At 42.6% G+C, this 17073-nt stretch overlaps 1 protein-coding gene across 5 annotated transcripts in view; it reads right to left on the reverse strand.

Annotated features, from left to right (window-relative positions):
• LOC128700542 (calcium-transporting ATPase sarcoplasmic/endoplasmic reticulum type) overlaps positions 1-17073 on the reverse strand; it is a 155042-nt gene that overhangs the window by 24968 nt on the left and 113001 nt on the right. For all 5 annotated transcript variants that reach the window (XM_053793802.2, XM_053793803.2, XM_053793804.2 and 2 more), the window contains exons 5-6: positions 5956-6094; positions 3809-3951 (exon numbers count right to left, since the gene is read on the reverse strand). In XM_053793802.2, coding sequence (XP_053649777.1) covers positions 3809-3951; positions 5956-6094 — 282 coding nt within the window. The remainder of the gene's footprint in view (positions 1-3808; positions 3952-5955; positions 6095-17073) is intronic.

Below are 17073 nucleotides of genomic sequence, written 5' to 3' on the forward strand. Positions count from 1 at the left end.
TAAAATGCTGATTTAACAGACCTTGATTTAATGGAAGCAAGAAACAAAAAATTGAGCTGGACAAGCACTGGATTCAATGGACAATATGAAGATCCATCGAATCTGGGTTTTGTCCTTTAGCATTAGAATGGCTGGTAACCTCTGGAAGTAACAGAACAAATCCACTACTGTCCGGTATGAGCCAGAACATTCCCATCCCAGACCTGTCCATTTTCACTTTTCCCCCAAAGAATGGGCTGCTAGCATCACATTTAAAACCTACTTGATAACCCATAGTGGCCAGTGGCCTGGTAGGCAAAGCTCTCGCTTTACACACTGAGGGTTCAGGTTTGATAAACCATACCATGGGCGGGGATAGAACCTGCGATCAGAGAGTCTCAAAACTCCAGACAGTCACGTTAGCCACTGGACAAGCTAGCCACAATAAGATTCGTCCAACTAGGTATATTTCTACACCATAGGAAGGTTAGCATAGGCACCACTGTGACCACAAATGCAAGTTTTTAGAGACGAATCTCCATGGTTTGTTTGCAATCGTGTCATTACGATTTCTTGAGTCATTCAGGTTTGATTCCTGGCAAGGGTAGAAACACTGGGGCATGTTTCCTTACACCTTTTCTCCATGTTCACTCATCAGTAAAATGGGTACTTGGGTGTTAGTTGATTGGCATGGGTCGCATCCTAATTTACTGACCTAATTTACCCGAAATGCTCTGCATAACAAGCGGCTTTCTACATAGTGGTATGTCATTTATGTCAGCTAGGACTGTATACCTTGTACATGTACTTGTAGAAATAAAGATATAATAATTATTATTATATACATGTATCTAGTTTTTAAGTAGTCTTTAAGTACTAGGATTAGTCTGCCCGAAAAGCACACGTTAGTGGCTTTCTTTTGTGCTTAACAATATTTTATTTTAAAGGAAGGGTTTGGGATATTGGCAGTTTGGAGGGATATGTTGTGTATCTTTATACATATATGCTTCTAAACTGTTGTAATCTGAGCACCTCTGCAAAAACAGTGATTATGTGTGAGTGAGGTGAAAGTATTGAATGATGAAAGTATTTTCTTTTTGGGGGATTTTCTTTCAGTTTGGGTCACCCTGCCTCAGTGGGAGATGGCCGACTTGATAACAAAAAAAATGTAAACTACATTACCTGTACACTGCAGAAAAGAAATACGTAAATTATTTGTATTTGTATTGTCTGCACTCATCGACTTCTCAATTTTCCAATGGATATGCAGTGTTTAGTGTGTCTATTAATGTATTAAATGCAGTGTTACTAACAGTGACCTCTAAAAGCAAGCAGTGGTGCCAAGAGGAAGCATGCAAATTTGGGTATTAAGCAAAAACTTGAACTAATAAGGAAGGTTGAGTTTGGCATTTCATGTGTGTGAGAAATATTGTGTCAAGGAACAGTGTCTGATATCCATAGAGACAAGGATAAACTTACAAACTGTGCTTTTAAATTTAGTGTGGACTCATGTATACTCCATTCATTATAATATGGGCCCTGGGTAAGTGCCGAACCCATAATGGTCATCTACTGTATACAGAGCTCAATAAATGAGAAGTAATCAAGTTTGATATAAAGAATGAGAGGAGTAACTTAATTTCTTTGGATCAAGAGCTCTTTGCCATCATCAAGGCATTCTTTATCCCCTTGGAAGGGCATACACAACACAGATTGCATCTTATATCACATGGAAGCTCTGGGGACAATCAGGAGTATAAAAGCCTTTGCCAAACTTGAGCTCTGGTAGTTTCTGCTGCAGATGTTTTTGACTCAATAATCACTAAAAGATGAAGTAAAATAGTCTCTAAGGATACTATTGAAGCATTTGAACAATAATAGCTAAATATACTGAAATAAAAGCAGGACAATAAATTTCATAAATGAAAAATCTTGCAACATTTTTATCATTGCCACTGTAACTTATACAATAACAATGAGTTGACCTTACTGCCTCGCCTTCTACTTTTATCAATACCAATTTCAGCGTGGTCTAAGCAGTGAAAAGTACTATACACAGTCATCATCATTAAAGAAAGAAAATCATGCTGGCCTGGCAGCTTAAAGCAGGATGTCTCAGGACTCCCTAAGTTCTTTTAGGCTTGTGTGGTGGATGGTTTGTGTCCCTGGTCCCCCTTCACCATGTGGTTTTGAGTGCTGAGTCTGTCAGACATTTTTGGCTACTGAAGAATAGTATGGGGAGGAGTAAGTCACTGACGCAAGAGACAACTGCATATATCATTGGATTACATAAATAAGGCCATCAAACGAAGGAAATGTTAGAAGCTTAGAATTACTCTGTTATCATTTGCCTGAATCCTTCATGCAGTGTGGTGGAAGGCTTTCATGTATGACAGTGCTCCTTACCATACCATGAAATGTCATTCAATGTCATTGTGCCTGTGAGTACCCTTATCTGATGACTGGCCACAAAATTCCTCAAACTTAAAACCCAACTGAAAACCTCTGGGTTGTGACTGAAAGAGAGATTTACTAGGGGAAAGATATCAGCCCACTCTCCAAGTTTTAGGATGCCATCCATGAGTTTGAGTGAATTTACCCCCATGAAACCCTGAAGAATGTGTGTTAATCACTTCCTAAATGGTTGAAGGATGTTCTAAAGTGCAAAGGACGACCTATTTTGTGGTCATGATTTTAAGGGGCCTGGCATACATTAATGACAAGCACTGTACAAGTCTAAAAATATATAATTTCCAAAAAAGAAGGTTGTACCTGTTCAAATATGCCAAGAACTTTAAATGCAGCAGATATTAAAACATGAGAAACTACACAACATCTATGTGCATGCAGCCAGGGGACACCACCTACAATACAGTTTTGAAACTCTACTGTTCTAGCCATAGGAAACACTCCACAAAATGTATAGGAGAGAAATATCCCATTAATGCACATGAGTCTAATGACTGCTCAAGATCTAAGACACAATTTGAGTATAAAAAAATTATGACTTGCATAAAGAAATAAAACTAGACATTCTTCATATGACAATCTGAACGTATGATAACTATAATTTCTCCCCATAACATTTTCAGAGATTCCTCCCTTACACATAATGCTTATTACATCTACCTTAGAGTAACTGCAGACAGCAGCACAAACACACGGACTGACAGTAGATGGTAGTGACCAGACAATAGGCATACTAGCAAACAACTCGTTTAAAAGTAGAGGATGTGGAAATTAAAGGTATATTTTGGATTCTTTACCTGAATAATGGCACGAGCAATACTCGCCCCATCCATGTCTGCGTGCTTGTAAATGAACAAGGTTTGCGATATACACTCAACTGCAGGTACTGTAGCAACTTTAGCTTATGTGCTAATTTTTACAACTAAAATTAAAAGCTACCTTCAAATCTCGTATGACACGAAGACATGTTAAATATTTCTTTGGTAGACTTATTTAAATGTTATGTATGATCACTTGACAGTCTGCTCACTATAGGTCTGATAAAAATACTATAGTTAATGAGAAAGTGCACTTCATCATTAGTAAACATCTAACAGTGATACAAAAGAACACCTAAGGGGTAATCTTCCCTGTTGTTATGGGAATACACTGAATGGTAGTATTAAAAGAGCTTGGAGAGGGTTCACACCAAGAAAATGTTAGCAAATCAGGCTCCACAGAGGAGAATGCACTTGTATAACCTCAAAATTTGTAACCTTGTAAGAAAAAACATTGCAACTCAGAATAAAGGCATATCAATATTAGGGATGTTTCACTGACTGAGGGTGGGGAGGAGGAGGAGGCAGGGATGGGAACTAACCTGGTTGACAGCTTTGGGGTCAGGAATGGGTTCGGTGTGCTTGATGACAGAAACTGATTCTCCAGTCAGGATAGACTGGTCAATACGTAGGGTCGTGGAATAGATCTTGCTAAGACGAATGTCAGCAGGAATCTTGTCTCCAACTGTAATATTAGGATACACCTGTAATTCATGATATATCAGCATATTCAAAGAACTCAAATATTGATGGTGTGTGAGAGAAATAATCCATCACAAAAATTGCAATAACAAAAGAAAAACAGTACTAGTAACTCTCCCTCTGACATGTTAAATTTAGCATAGCTTCACACTAAAGTTTAACATGTCAAAGGGAGAGTGACTGACATGAGTAATGATGTACATGGTGTTATGTGACTGACATGAGTAGCTATGTACAGGTACGTTATGTGACTGACATGAGCAGCAATGTACATGTTACTGACATGAATAATGTACATAGTATGTTATGTGGCTGACATGAGTAGTGATGTACATGGCATATTATCTGACATGAGTAGTATGATGTGTGGCTGGTGGATGTGTGGCCTGGTGGCTAAAGCTCCCGCTTCACACACGGAGGGCCCGGGTTCGATTCCCGGGGGGTGGAAACATTTCGACACGTTTCCTTACACCTGTGGTCCTGTTCACCTAGCAGCAAATAGGTACCTGGGTGTTAGTCGACTGGTGTGGGTCGCATCCTGGGGGACAAGATTAAGGACCCCAATGGAAATAAGTTAGTTCTCAATGACGCATGACTTTCTTGGGTTATCCTGGGTGGCTAACCCTCCAGGGTTAAAAATCCGAACAAAATCTTATCTTATCTTATAAAGAATAGCAGTGGTATGAGGTGAACAGTATATAAAGTGCATTATGGGTGGTATATAATAAAATAAATTATGATACTGTTAGGATTATTAACCGGGGAAGGAAGGAGGGGGGGGTAGTAACCCAGGATAACCCAATACAGTCAGAGCGTCATCAGGGACTGTGTCTGATTACCATTAGGGGTACGTTAATGCTTTCCCATCCCCTCCCTCGGGATGCCACCCACACCAGTTCACTAACATCCAGGTACCTACTTACTGCTAGGTGAACAGAGGGAGCAGGTGTAAGTTAATATGTCCAACGTTTTACCCATGTCGGGGATCAGTCCCTGGTCCCTCAGTGTGTAATGTGATATACAGTGGGGTGGTAGTATATGATGTACAGTGTGGGTGGTGTGTGATGTACAATGTGGGTGGTATGCAATGTAGATAGTGTGGGACAAAGGAACAGTGTAAGTGTGAGAATGATGGGGGGAGGAACGAGAAGGTAAGCAACAAATGGATTCCAATAAAAATAAGTCTAACTTTGTGGGTTATCTTAGGTAATTTACCCCATGTATGATATTTATATTGTGCTTCAATAAGCTTACTTACAAAATACCCGACATTTTTTAGCAGAACGGAATACAACAGCACTGTGCTACTACCCTACTCTATAACAATTACACAGTGGTGAACCAGTTATACGGTGGGGAACAAGTTATACAGTGGGGGAATAAAAACTACACAATGGGATTAGGTTAGGTAAGGTTTGTCAGGAAACAAAAGTTTTTTCCTGATGCGGATCTTAGTCATATGACCGACAACTGAAGCTTTTGGCCATTTGGCTGAGGCCTTCCACTAGCTTACCGGTTCACCTCTTTAAAAATCGTGGTTATGATTATAACCATTAAAGTAGTAGTATATGATATACACAGTGGGGGGAGGGGGTTAGGTTAAGTAAGGTTCGTCAGGAAACAGGACAAATGTTTCCTGACGCGGGTCCTAGTCAGATGACCCGCCGTTGGAGCTTTTGGTCATCTGACCGAGGCCTTGGGTTTTAAGTATTGAGGGGGGGTTAGGTTAGGTTAGGTAAGGTTCGTCAGGAAACAGGACAAATGTTTCCTGGCGCGGGTCTTAGTCAGATGATGACCCGCCTTTGGAGCTTTTGGTCATCTGACCGAGGCCTTCCGCTGGCTTACCGGTCCACCCCTTTAAAAATTATGGTCATTTATAACCATTGTTAAAAAAAAAATATTGAGGGGGGGGGGAACAACAGCTATATATGTGGTGGGCGGCGGAGGGCGGGGTGGCAGCGGTTGAGGATATCAAGGGCGTACGTACCGGAGACCTCTACTACGTCTCCAGGGACGATCTCTCGGGCACGGACCTTCTGCACGCCGGCCTTATTGGCACGCACCACTTTACCCATCTCGGGTTCGTACTCCTTCAGCGCCTCGATGGCCGATTCGGCATTGCGTTCCTGAAAGTCAAAAAACAAACTCTTCAGTTATTTGCCTACTGATTTCACATTCGTTTTATGATGTTTACAGACATATTATATAACAAATGACATTAATATTTTTTTTAAACATAGACTATCTCCCGCAGAGGTAGGGTGACCCGAAAAAGAAGAAACACTTTCACCATCACTCAATCACTCCAATGGAAATAAGTCACTTTGGGTTATCCTCGGAAATTTACACTATGTATGATAATTGTGCTTATATGTACCTGTGCCTAAATAAACTTACATTATTTTGTCAAAGGTGTTCTGACATTACAGCACAGATATTGCAGTTTTATAACTGCAGTGTAAGCGCGCCTCTGGCAAGACAGTGATGAAGTGAATGATGATGAAAGCGTTTCTTCTTTCTCGGGTCACCCTGCCTTGGTGGGAAACGGCTAATGTATTAATAAATAATAATAATAATAATGAGAGAGTGCAAAGTAGGCTTCGAGCTACCCTGTCTCTGTGGTCTCATGTCAGCTGTGATACCCCCATGCACAGGTGTGAGCGAACAAGGTGTGCCCATACCCACCCCATGTTCCCTGCCCACAGGGAAATCACGCGAGGTCAAACAAAGGTCAGGCATGCAGTGTCTGGACCACTTTACACCACCTGCACCGCCACTTTCCCCCACCTTCCTACAAGAAAGTGACTTCATTCCTGCTGCGAGGTCCTTCATTCAAGGAACTGAACGATTCATGAAACCCCAATAACATGATTGCAGACATATTGCAGACCGGGTGAGACTCGAGCCCATGGTAGAAGAGTCCTGAAATTTTCAAGGAAGCCACAAATAAGCGAGTAAACCAGAAAACCCACTGACAGTAAGATCAATGAAACTGTTCGTGCTGCTTCCCGCAACTATAAACAACAATGGGCCTAAATCTGATCCCTGCGGAACGCCACTTGTTACAGATCCCCACTCAGATTTAACCCCATTTATGCACACTCTCTGCTTCCTACTAGTGAGCCATGACTCGATCCATGACAGCATTTTTCCCCCAATGCCATGGGCAGCCACTTTCTTCAACAGTCTCTGATGTGGTACTCTATCAAAAGTCTTACTAAAATCTAAATAAACAATATCGAATTCTTTATCCTGATCAACGGCCTCAAAAACTTTGCTGAAGAAGGTTAATAAATTAGTTAGGCAGGAACGGCCCCTGGTGAAACCATGTTGAGTATCATTAATCAAATTATGCCTATCGAGATGGTTTCTTATATTGTCGGCTATAATTGACTAGTAATTTACCTACAATTGAGGTTAGGCTTATTGGGCGGTAATTTGACGGTAACGACTTGTCCCCTGCTTTAAAAATAGGAATTACATTAGCCATCTTCCACATATTAGGTTCTACACCCGTTTGAAGAGATAAATTAAAGATATTAGTTAAAGGTTCACAGAGTTCCATTTTACACTCTTTAAGAACCCTTGAAAAAAGTTCATCAGGGCCCAGGGATTTATTTTGCTTTAATCGGTCTATCTGTTTGATAACCATTTCGCTGGTGACTGTGATACTGCATAATTTATCATCTTCAAGCCCACTATAAAAATTAATTACTGGGATATTGTCAGTGTCTTCCTGAGTGAAAACCGAGAGAAAATAATTACTAAGAATAGAGCACATTTCATTCTCCTTGTCAGTGAGATGCCCAGAGTTGTTTTTAAGGGGACCTATCTTATCTCTAACTTTTGCTCTATAAACCTGGAGAAAACTTTTTGGGTTAGTTTTTGAATCCCTAGCAACTTTAATTTCATAGTCCCGTTTAGCTTTTGTTATCCCCTTTTTAACGTCCCTCTTAATGTCAATATACTGGTTCATAAAATGACCCTCACCTCTTTTGATACGCCTATAAATTCCTTTCTTCTGACCTAAAAGATATTTGAGCCTATTATTAATCCATTTGGGGTCATTTCTATTCGATCTAATTTCCTTATATGGGATAAATGTCCTTTGGGCAGCATGTATTGTGTTAAGAAAGCTGTCATACTGATAGCTCTCTTCGTTACCCCAGTCAACAGATGATAAGTGTTCTCTAAGCCCATTGTAATCTGCTAAGCGAAAATCTGGGACTGTTACTGAGTTATCCCTACTATCATACTTCCATTCAATGCTAAAGGTAATTGATTTGTGATCGCTTGTGCCGAGTTCTTCTGTAATTTCTAAATTATTTACGAGGGTTTCCTGGGGAGGTACTCGGGAATTTGTTCCACTCATACACAACTGTTACCAAACCAGTGCTTTCCTATCTCCTTCCTGAATCTGAATTTTTCCATCTTAAAGCCATTGCTGCGAGTCCTGTCTAGGCTAGATATTTTTAGCACGCTATTTAAAAGATACAGTTCAGGACATCTATTAAAGGTAACGTTTCGCCACGAGAACCACTCGTGGAGAAACGTTTCCTTCAATAAATGTCCTGAACTGTACTCACCTAGCTGTGGATGCAGGAGTCGAGTCACAGCTCCTGGCCTCGCCCCTTCACTGGTCGCTACTGAGTCACTCTTCCTGCTCCATGAGCTTTATCATACCTCTTCTTAAAGCTATGTATGGATCCTGCCTCCACTACATCACTTCCCAGACTATTCCTGACAACTGAAGAAATACTTCCTAACATCCCTGTGATTCATATGAGTCTTTAACTTCCAATTATAACCCCATGTTGCTGTGTCCCATCTCTGCAATATCCTGTCTCTGTCCCCTTTGTCGATTCCTACCAGTATTTTATATGTCGTTATCATATCCCCCTATCTCTCCTGTCCTCCGGTGTCGCCAGGTCGATTTCCCTTAACCTCTCCTCTTAGGACATGCCCCTTAGCTCCGAGACTAGTCTTGTTGCAAATCTTTGCACTTTCTCTAATTCCCGTACGTGCTTGGCTAGGTGTGGTTTCCAAACTGGTGCTGCATACTCCAATATAGGCCTGACGTACACACTGTACAGAGTCCTGAACGATTCCTTATTGAGATGTCGGAATGCTGTTCTTAGGTTTGCACAGGTTATACAATGTCTCTGCACCGCAGCCTTTCTGGAACTGAGTATAGGACAAAAGCGCCATGCCTAACCTAACTTGACCTTACATAACCTAATCTAACCTGACCTTACATAACTTAACCTAACCTGACCTTACATAACTTAACCTAACCTGACCTTACATAACCTAACCTAACCTGACCTTACATAACCTAACCTAACCTGACCTTACATAACCTAACCTAACCTGACCTTACATAACCTAACCTAACCTGACCTTACATAACTTAACCTAACCTGACCTTACATAACCTAACCTAACCTGACCTTACATAACCTAACCTAACCTGACCTTGCATAACCTAATAAAACCTAACAATCAAACCTAAATTAGGGACCTTTGTCCTACTATGCACGTTAACTGGGGACTTTTGTTCCGCTATACACGTTAACTGGGGACTTTTTTTTCTACTGTGCACGTTAACTGGGGGATTTTGTCCTACTGTGTGTTGCGGTGCCCCATGGCCTGGTGGCTAAAGCTCTTGCTTCACACGGTGAGAGCCAAGGTTCGATTCCCGGCGAGGGTAGAAACATTAGGCGTGTTTCTTTACACCGGATGTCTATGTTCCCCATCAGTAAAATGGATACCTGGTTGTTAGTAGACTGGTGTGGGTCGCATCCTGGGGACAAAACTGACCTAATTTGCCTGAAATTGTGTGTTCTTGTGAAATGGTGTGCGTAACAAGCGGCTTTCTATATAGCAGTATGTCATTGATGTCAGCTAGGACTGGATACCTTGTACATGTACTTGTAGAAATAGATATTATTATTATTATTATTATTATTATTATTATTATTATTATTGTGCACGTTAAGTGGGGTGTTTTGTCCTAGGGAGCTTATGTCCTTGTTCCTTTATAGGTAGAGGCAGCATGAAGGCAGCTGCTGCTGCTGCTGCTGCTGCTGCTGCTGCAGCTGCTGCTACTACTACTGCTGCCACTGCTGACTCTCACACTGTGATGGACCACTCTGAGCGTCACATAGTCAACACCAGCCAACACTTCCAAATTTAACTCGCTATTTCGGACAGATCACTTGGGTATATTGGCCCGCCATGCCTCCCACTTGCAAAACCAAATCTATCAACTCCCTAAATGTATACGGAAACTCAATGCTTGCTCCACGCTTCACACAGATGCAATTATTATAGTAAATATTAACGTAAGCCGTTAGAGAGTTCTAGAGTGTGTGGACGCAGGAACATTATACACACAGAGAGGTGCGTCTCCTTCACTTACTTATATACACTCTGTGGACGCAGGAACGTTATACACACTGAGAGGTGCGTCTCCTTCACTTACTTAATACAGAGCATTAGAAATCTTCCTTATGAAGAAAGATTGAAGACTCTTAAGTTACATTCACTTGTTAGACGAAGAATGAGGGGAGACCTGATCGAAGTGTATAAGTGGAAGATAGGTATTAATAAAGGGGATATTAACAAGGTCTTGAGGATATCTCTCCAAGAGAGAACCCGCAGTAATGGATTTAAATTAGATAAGTTTAGATTTAGAAAGGACATAGGAAAGTATTGGTTTGGAAATAGGGTAGTTGATGAGTGGAACAGTCTACCTAGTTGGGTTATTGAGGCTAGGACTTTGGGTAGTTTCAAATTTAAGTTGGATAAGTACATGAGTGGGAGGGGTTGGATTTGAGTGGGACTTGCATATCAGAGCTTATTTCTTGGGTAGCATTGAAAATTGGGTTGGTCAAATGTTTGTTAGTGGGATGAATTGTAAAGGACCTGCCTAGTATGGGCCGAAAGGCCTGCTGCAGTGTTCCTCCTTTCTTATGTTCTTATATACACTCTGTGAGAGTAAGACACATGTGCAACAATGTGCACATGTGTCTTACTCTCATCTTGTCGGTATTATATACCATTCGTACACATATATACACTCTGTGGACGCAGGAACGTTATACACACTGAGAGGTGCGTCTCCTTCACTTACTTATATACACTCTAAGTTTACAATCAGTCCCTGAGCCTGGAGTCGACTCCAGGCTCAGGGACTGATTACCTCAAACTCCTGATCTTCACCATTCTTCTTTCTTAAGGACTGATGGAGCCACTGTATGGCGAAACGTTTCCTCAGTAAAGATACCCAAGTGTTGCACATGTGTCTAATTTATCAAGTTATATAAAGCCTCAATGAGTTTGATGTATTCACCAGGTTTTAAATCTCATTACCCAAGCACCCAACTTGGACCCAGTGTGCTGCCTCAAACTGGTTAGTCACCTGAAAGTGGGAACAAATGGATACTAAATATCAAAGTAAGTCAGAGGTACTACATAAATATTTCTGTAATAAAGTTGGTAGAATTACCGACAATATGTAAAGTAAAAGGACACAAGTGCAACTAATGTGACATTTATTGTGGCAACGTTTCGCTCTCCAGGAGCTTTATCAAGCCATTACAAATAATACATGGACACAGAGGGTATATAAAGGCTCAGAGTGAGGTGTAATACTAGTGAGGTACCATTTCGATGTTCACTAGTGGTAATAGTAGTAGTAGTAGTAGTAGTAGTAGTAGTAGTAGTAGTAGTAGTAGTGACAAAAGTAATACAATATGGTACTCGTACTCATGTACGAATTAATTGCTCTACCTTATTGTATTACTTTTGTCACTACTACTACTACTACTACTACCACTAGTGAACATCGAAATGGTACCTCACTAGTATTACACCTCACTCTGAGCCTTTATATACCCTCTGTGTCCATGTATTGTTTGTAATGGCTTGATAAAGCTCCTGGAGAGCGAAACGTTGCCACAATAAATGTCACATTAGTTGCACTTGTGTCCTTTTACTTTACATAAATATTTCTGTAATGGGAATGATGTGGGTGGGAACAATTTAGTCGAGGCAGACTAGTACACATATGGCTTGAAAATTCGAAGTGTGTCCAGCCAAGACAGGATTCGCAGCAATGGTTTCAAGTTGGAAAAATTCAGATTCAGGAAGGATATAGGAAAGCACTGGTTTGTTAATAGAGTTGTGGATGAGTGGAACAAACTCCCGAGTACAGTTATTCAGGCTAAAACGTTGTGTAGTTTTAAAAATAGGTTAGATAAATACATGAGTGGGTGTGGGTGGGTGTGAGTTGGACCTGACTAGCTTGTGCTGCTGGGTCTGGTGCAGTGCTCCATCCTTGAGTGGAGATGACCAGACTGGGTGGGTCATTGGACTAATCCCGGAGGGGAGTCATTGGTCTAATCCGGGGGGGGGACATGGACCTGCTCCGCATGGGTCAGTAGGCCTGTTGCAGTGTTCCTTCTTTCTTATGTTTTTAACTGTTCGATTTAAGGAGCTGTCATCATGACTCACGAAATCGTAATGACACGATAGCAAATAAACCACGGTACGGGCGGGAACTGAACTCGCGGCTAATGAATCGTAAAACTCCAGACTAACTAGCAACGAGTTCAATTCCTACCCGTGCCGTGGTTATTTTTTTTAAGAAGGAGTTGCCAGGTATGGGCCAGCAGACGAGATACCCAAGTGTTGTACATGTGTCTTACTCGTCTGCTTGATGGTACTGTATACCAATATTATAATGAGACGGTTATTCTGATGTAGTTTTCCTCCATTTTTATGTCGTTATGATAAAGGTCATGAAAGATTAGGGGTTAAATACACGAGGACCTTACAAGTGTTTGTTTGTGTAAGACTTGCCAAGGACGGGCCAGTAGGCCTGCTGCAGTGTTCTTCCATTCCTATGATCTATAATAGGTAGAAAGACGGGGTCCATAAGTTAGAACTCAACCCTACCGCAGGCACAGGTGGCGAGCAGAGACCTGACCAAAACCAACAAGTGTTAAAGGCTTTCAGGTAAAGGGGAAGACTCAGGCAGCCAACACTACACCACCAACAACACTACACCAGCAACACTACACCACCAACAACACTACACCAACAACACTACACCAGCAACACTACACCACCAGCAACACTATACCACCAACAACACTACACCAGCAACACTACACCACCAGCAACACTTACACCCCTCTCACCCCCACAACAACCCCTTCCAAGGGCTTCCTTTATGTTACTGAAGGACTCTTGATCCACAGAAATAGATCCACCCTCTATGGATCAAATCTGAATCCTCAGGTGCTGTACGACCCGTACATCTTAAATCAACTATATTTAATATGAACATCAAAATGGTATACAATACCGACAGGTTGGTAGGTAAGACACATAGGCAACAGTTAGGCAACTTTATTCCGAAACGTTTCGCCTACACAGTAGGCTTCTTCAGTCGAATACAGAAAGAAGGCAGGAACAGTAGAGATGCGAAGACGATGTAATCAGTCCATCACCCTTGAAGTCGTAGAATTTGAGGTTATCAGTCTCTCAGCCTGGAGAAGTTTCTGTATTCGACTGAAGAAGCCTACTGTGTAGGCGAAACGTTTCGAAATAAAGTTGCCTAACTGTTGCCTATGTATATTTGATATGCCTAGTATTAAGCAGTCTGTTAAGCATTAAGTTTTATCTGCCGGAAGTGGCCCGGTTAGTTAGTTAAAGATTAGCCGGTAGTCTCCCGGCCCGGGCCTTGTCCAAGTGGTGGCCCGGCTTTGGCTCCCTCTTTAGGGAGTGTCTGAGACCTAAGTCTCCCATGGGAGGAGGCACAAGTACCTCCTCATCTTTGGGATCAACTGTCCCCAGGCCTAGCCACAAGCTAGGCCTCTCTGGTCTGCCATCCCCGCCCCAAGTGGGCTAATGGGAATGACAGTCTTATGAGCTAAAGGCTCGGGCTCAGGCACCTACCCTACCCTAGAAGGGTTAGGCATGGTGTCGATGAGTGGCCCGGCATGGTAGTGACTTCCTTTGTACTCAGCAAATTAAAATTTTAATTACACATTGCAAACTATGCAAATAAATTAAATCCCCAATCCTTAAAATTTTTCTCAATAATAATAATAATAATAATAATAATAATAATAATAATAATAATAATAATAATAATAATAATAATAATAATAAAGCTGTTTTAGACAAGTCCCCCCTAGTATTTTCTACTGGTGGCTAACGCTCTCGCTTCACACGGCGAGGGCCTGGGTTCGATTCCCAGCCAGAGTAGAAACATTACGCGCATTTCTTTCCACCTGTTGTCTATGTTCCTCATCAGTAAAATGGGTACCTGGTTGTTAGTGGACTGGTGTGGGTCGCATCCTGGGACACTGACCTAATTTGCCCGACATGCGGAGCATAATAGCAGTTTTCTATACAGTAGTATGTCATTGTTGTCATCTAGGACTGTATACCATGTACATGTACTTGTAGTAAATAAAGATATTATTATTATTATAAGCAGAATACCACCCCTCAACTCATGTATACAACTTTTGGACCCTCCCTACATCACACACACACACACACACACACACACACACACACACACACACACACACACACACACACACACACAGATAGTAGGAAGTATTTCTTCAGTCATAGAGTTGTAAGGCAGTGGAATAGCCTAGAAAATGACGTAGTGGAGGCAGGAACCATACACAGTTTTAAGACGAGGTTTGATAAAGCTCATGGAGCGGGGAGAGAGAGGGCCTAGTAGCAACCGGTGAAGAGGCGGGGCCAGGAGCTAGGACTCGACCCCTGCAACCACAAATAGGTGAGTACAAATAGGTGAGTACACACACATCTTATCCTCAGGTACTGATATTTCGGTGAAAAAGATAAATGTAGAGACGTTCTTGACGCGCACAACGTTATGCCCGTGACTGAGCTTCTTCCCAAGTGTTGGGTGAAATGTTGTACAAATAAATGACTCCTTTATATCTATGTCTTGTTTATCAACTGAAGATATATTGTTACTGAGGTCAGTAACACTGCTTCCTGGGATAGTGTACCTTCTGGGATAGTGTACCTTCTGGGATAGTGTACCTTCTGGGGTAGTGTACCTTCTGGGATAGTGTACCTTCTGGGATAGTGTACCTTCTGGGGCAGTGTACCTTCTGGGATAGTGTACCTTCTGGGGTAGTGTACCTTCTGGGATAGTGTACCTTCTGGGATAGTGTACCTTCTGGGGCAGTGTACCTTCTGGGGTAGTGTACCTTCTGGGGCAGTGTACCTTCTGGGATAGTGTACCTTCTGGGATAGTGTACCTTCTGGGACAGTGTACCTTCTGGGGCAGTGTACCTTCTGGGATAGTGTACCTTCTGGGATAGTGTACCTTCTGGGGTAGTGTACCTTCTGGGGTAGTGTACCTTCTGGGGCAGTGTACCTTCTGGGATAGTGTACCTTCTGGGATAGTGTACCTTCTGGGATAGTGTACCTTCTGGGGTAGTGTACCTTCTGGGATAGTGTACCTTCTGGGATAGTGTACCTTCTGGGGTAGTGTACCTTCTGGGGTAGTGTACCTTCTGGGATAGTGTACCTTCTGGGATAGTGTACCTTCTGGGATAGTGTACCTTCTGGGATAGTGTACCTTCTGGGATAGTGTACCTTCTGGGATAGTGTACCTTCTGGGATAGTGTACCTTCTGGGATAGTGTACCTTCTGGGATAGTGTACCTTCTGGGATAGTGTACCTTCTGGGATAGTGTACCTTCTGGGATAGTGTACCTTCTGGGATAGTGTACCTTCTGGGATAGTGTACCTTCTGGGGCAGTGTACCTTCTGGGATAGTGTACCTTCTGGGATAGTGTACCTTCTGGGATAGTGTACCTTCTGGGGCAGTGTACCTTCTGGGATAGTGTACCTTCTGGGATAGTGTACCTTCTGGGATAGTGTACCTTCTGGGGCAGTGTACCTTCTGGGATAGTGTACCTTCTGGGATAGTGTACCTTCTGGGATAGTGTACCTTCTGGGATAGTGTACCTTCTGGGGCAGTGTACCTTCTGGGATAGTGTACCTTCTGGGGTAGTGTACCTTCTGGGATAGTGTACCTTCTGGGATAGTGTACCTTCTGGGATAGTGTACCTTCTGGGATAGTGTACCTTCTGGGATAGTGTACCTTCTGGGATAGTGTACCTTCTGGGATAGTGTACCTTCTGGGATAGTGTACCTTCTGGGATAGTGTACCTTCTGGGATAGTGTACCTTCTGGGATAGTGTACCTTCTGGGATAGTGTACCTTCTGGGATAGTGTACCTTCTGGGATAGTGCACCTTCTGGGATAGTGTACCTTCTGGGACAGTGTACCTTCTGGGGCAGTGTACCTTCTGGGATAGTGTACCTTCTGGGATAGTGTACCTTCTGGGATAGTGTACCTTCTGGGGTAGTGTACCTTCTGGGATAGTGTACCTTCTGGGATAGTGTACCATCTGGGATAGTGTACCTTCTGGGATAGTGTACCTTCTGGGATAGTGTACCTTCTGGGATAGTGCACCTTCTGGGGTAGTGTACCTTCTGGGATAGTGTACCTTCTGGGGCAGTGTACCTTCTGGGATAGTGTACCTTCTGGGATAGTGTACCTTCTGGGGCAGTGTACCTTCTGGGATAGTGTACCTTCTGGGATAGTGTACCTTCTGGGGCAGTGTACCTTCTGGGATAGTGTACCTTCTGGGATAGTGTACCTTCTGGGGCAGTGTACCTTCTGGGATAGTGTACCTTCTGGGATAGTGTACCTTCTGGGGCAGTGTACCTTCTGGGATAGTGTACCTTCTGGGATAGTGTACCTTCTGGGATAGTGTACCTTCTGGGGCAGTGTACCTTCTGGGGCAGTGTACCTTCTGGGATAGTGTACCTTCTGGGATAGTGTACCTTCTGGGGCAGTGTACCTTCTGGGATAGTGTACCTTCTGGGGCAGTGTACCTTCTGGGATAGTGTACCTTCTGGGGCAGTGTACCTTCTGGGATAGTGTACCTTCTGGGATAGTGTACCTTCTGGGGCAGTGTACCTTCTGGGATAGTGTACCTTCTGGGGTAGTGTACCTTCTGGGATAGTGTA

Source organism: Cherax quadricarinatus, chromosome 65 (genome assembly GCF_038502225.1).
Source record: "Cherax quadricarinatus isolate ZL_2023a chromosome 65, ASM3850222v1, whole genome shotgun sequence".
Taxonomy (NCBI): Eukaryota; Metazoa; Arthropoda; class Malacostraca; order Decapoda; family Parastacidae; genus Cherax; species Cherax quadricarinatus.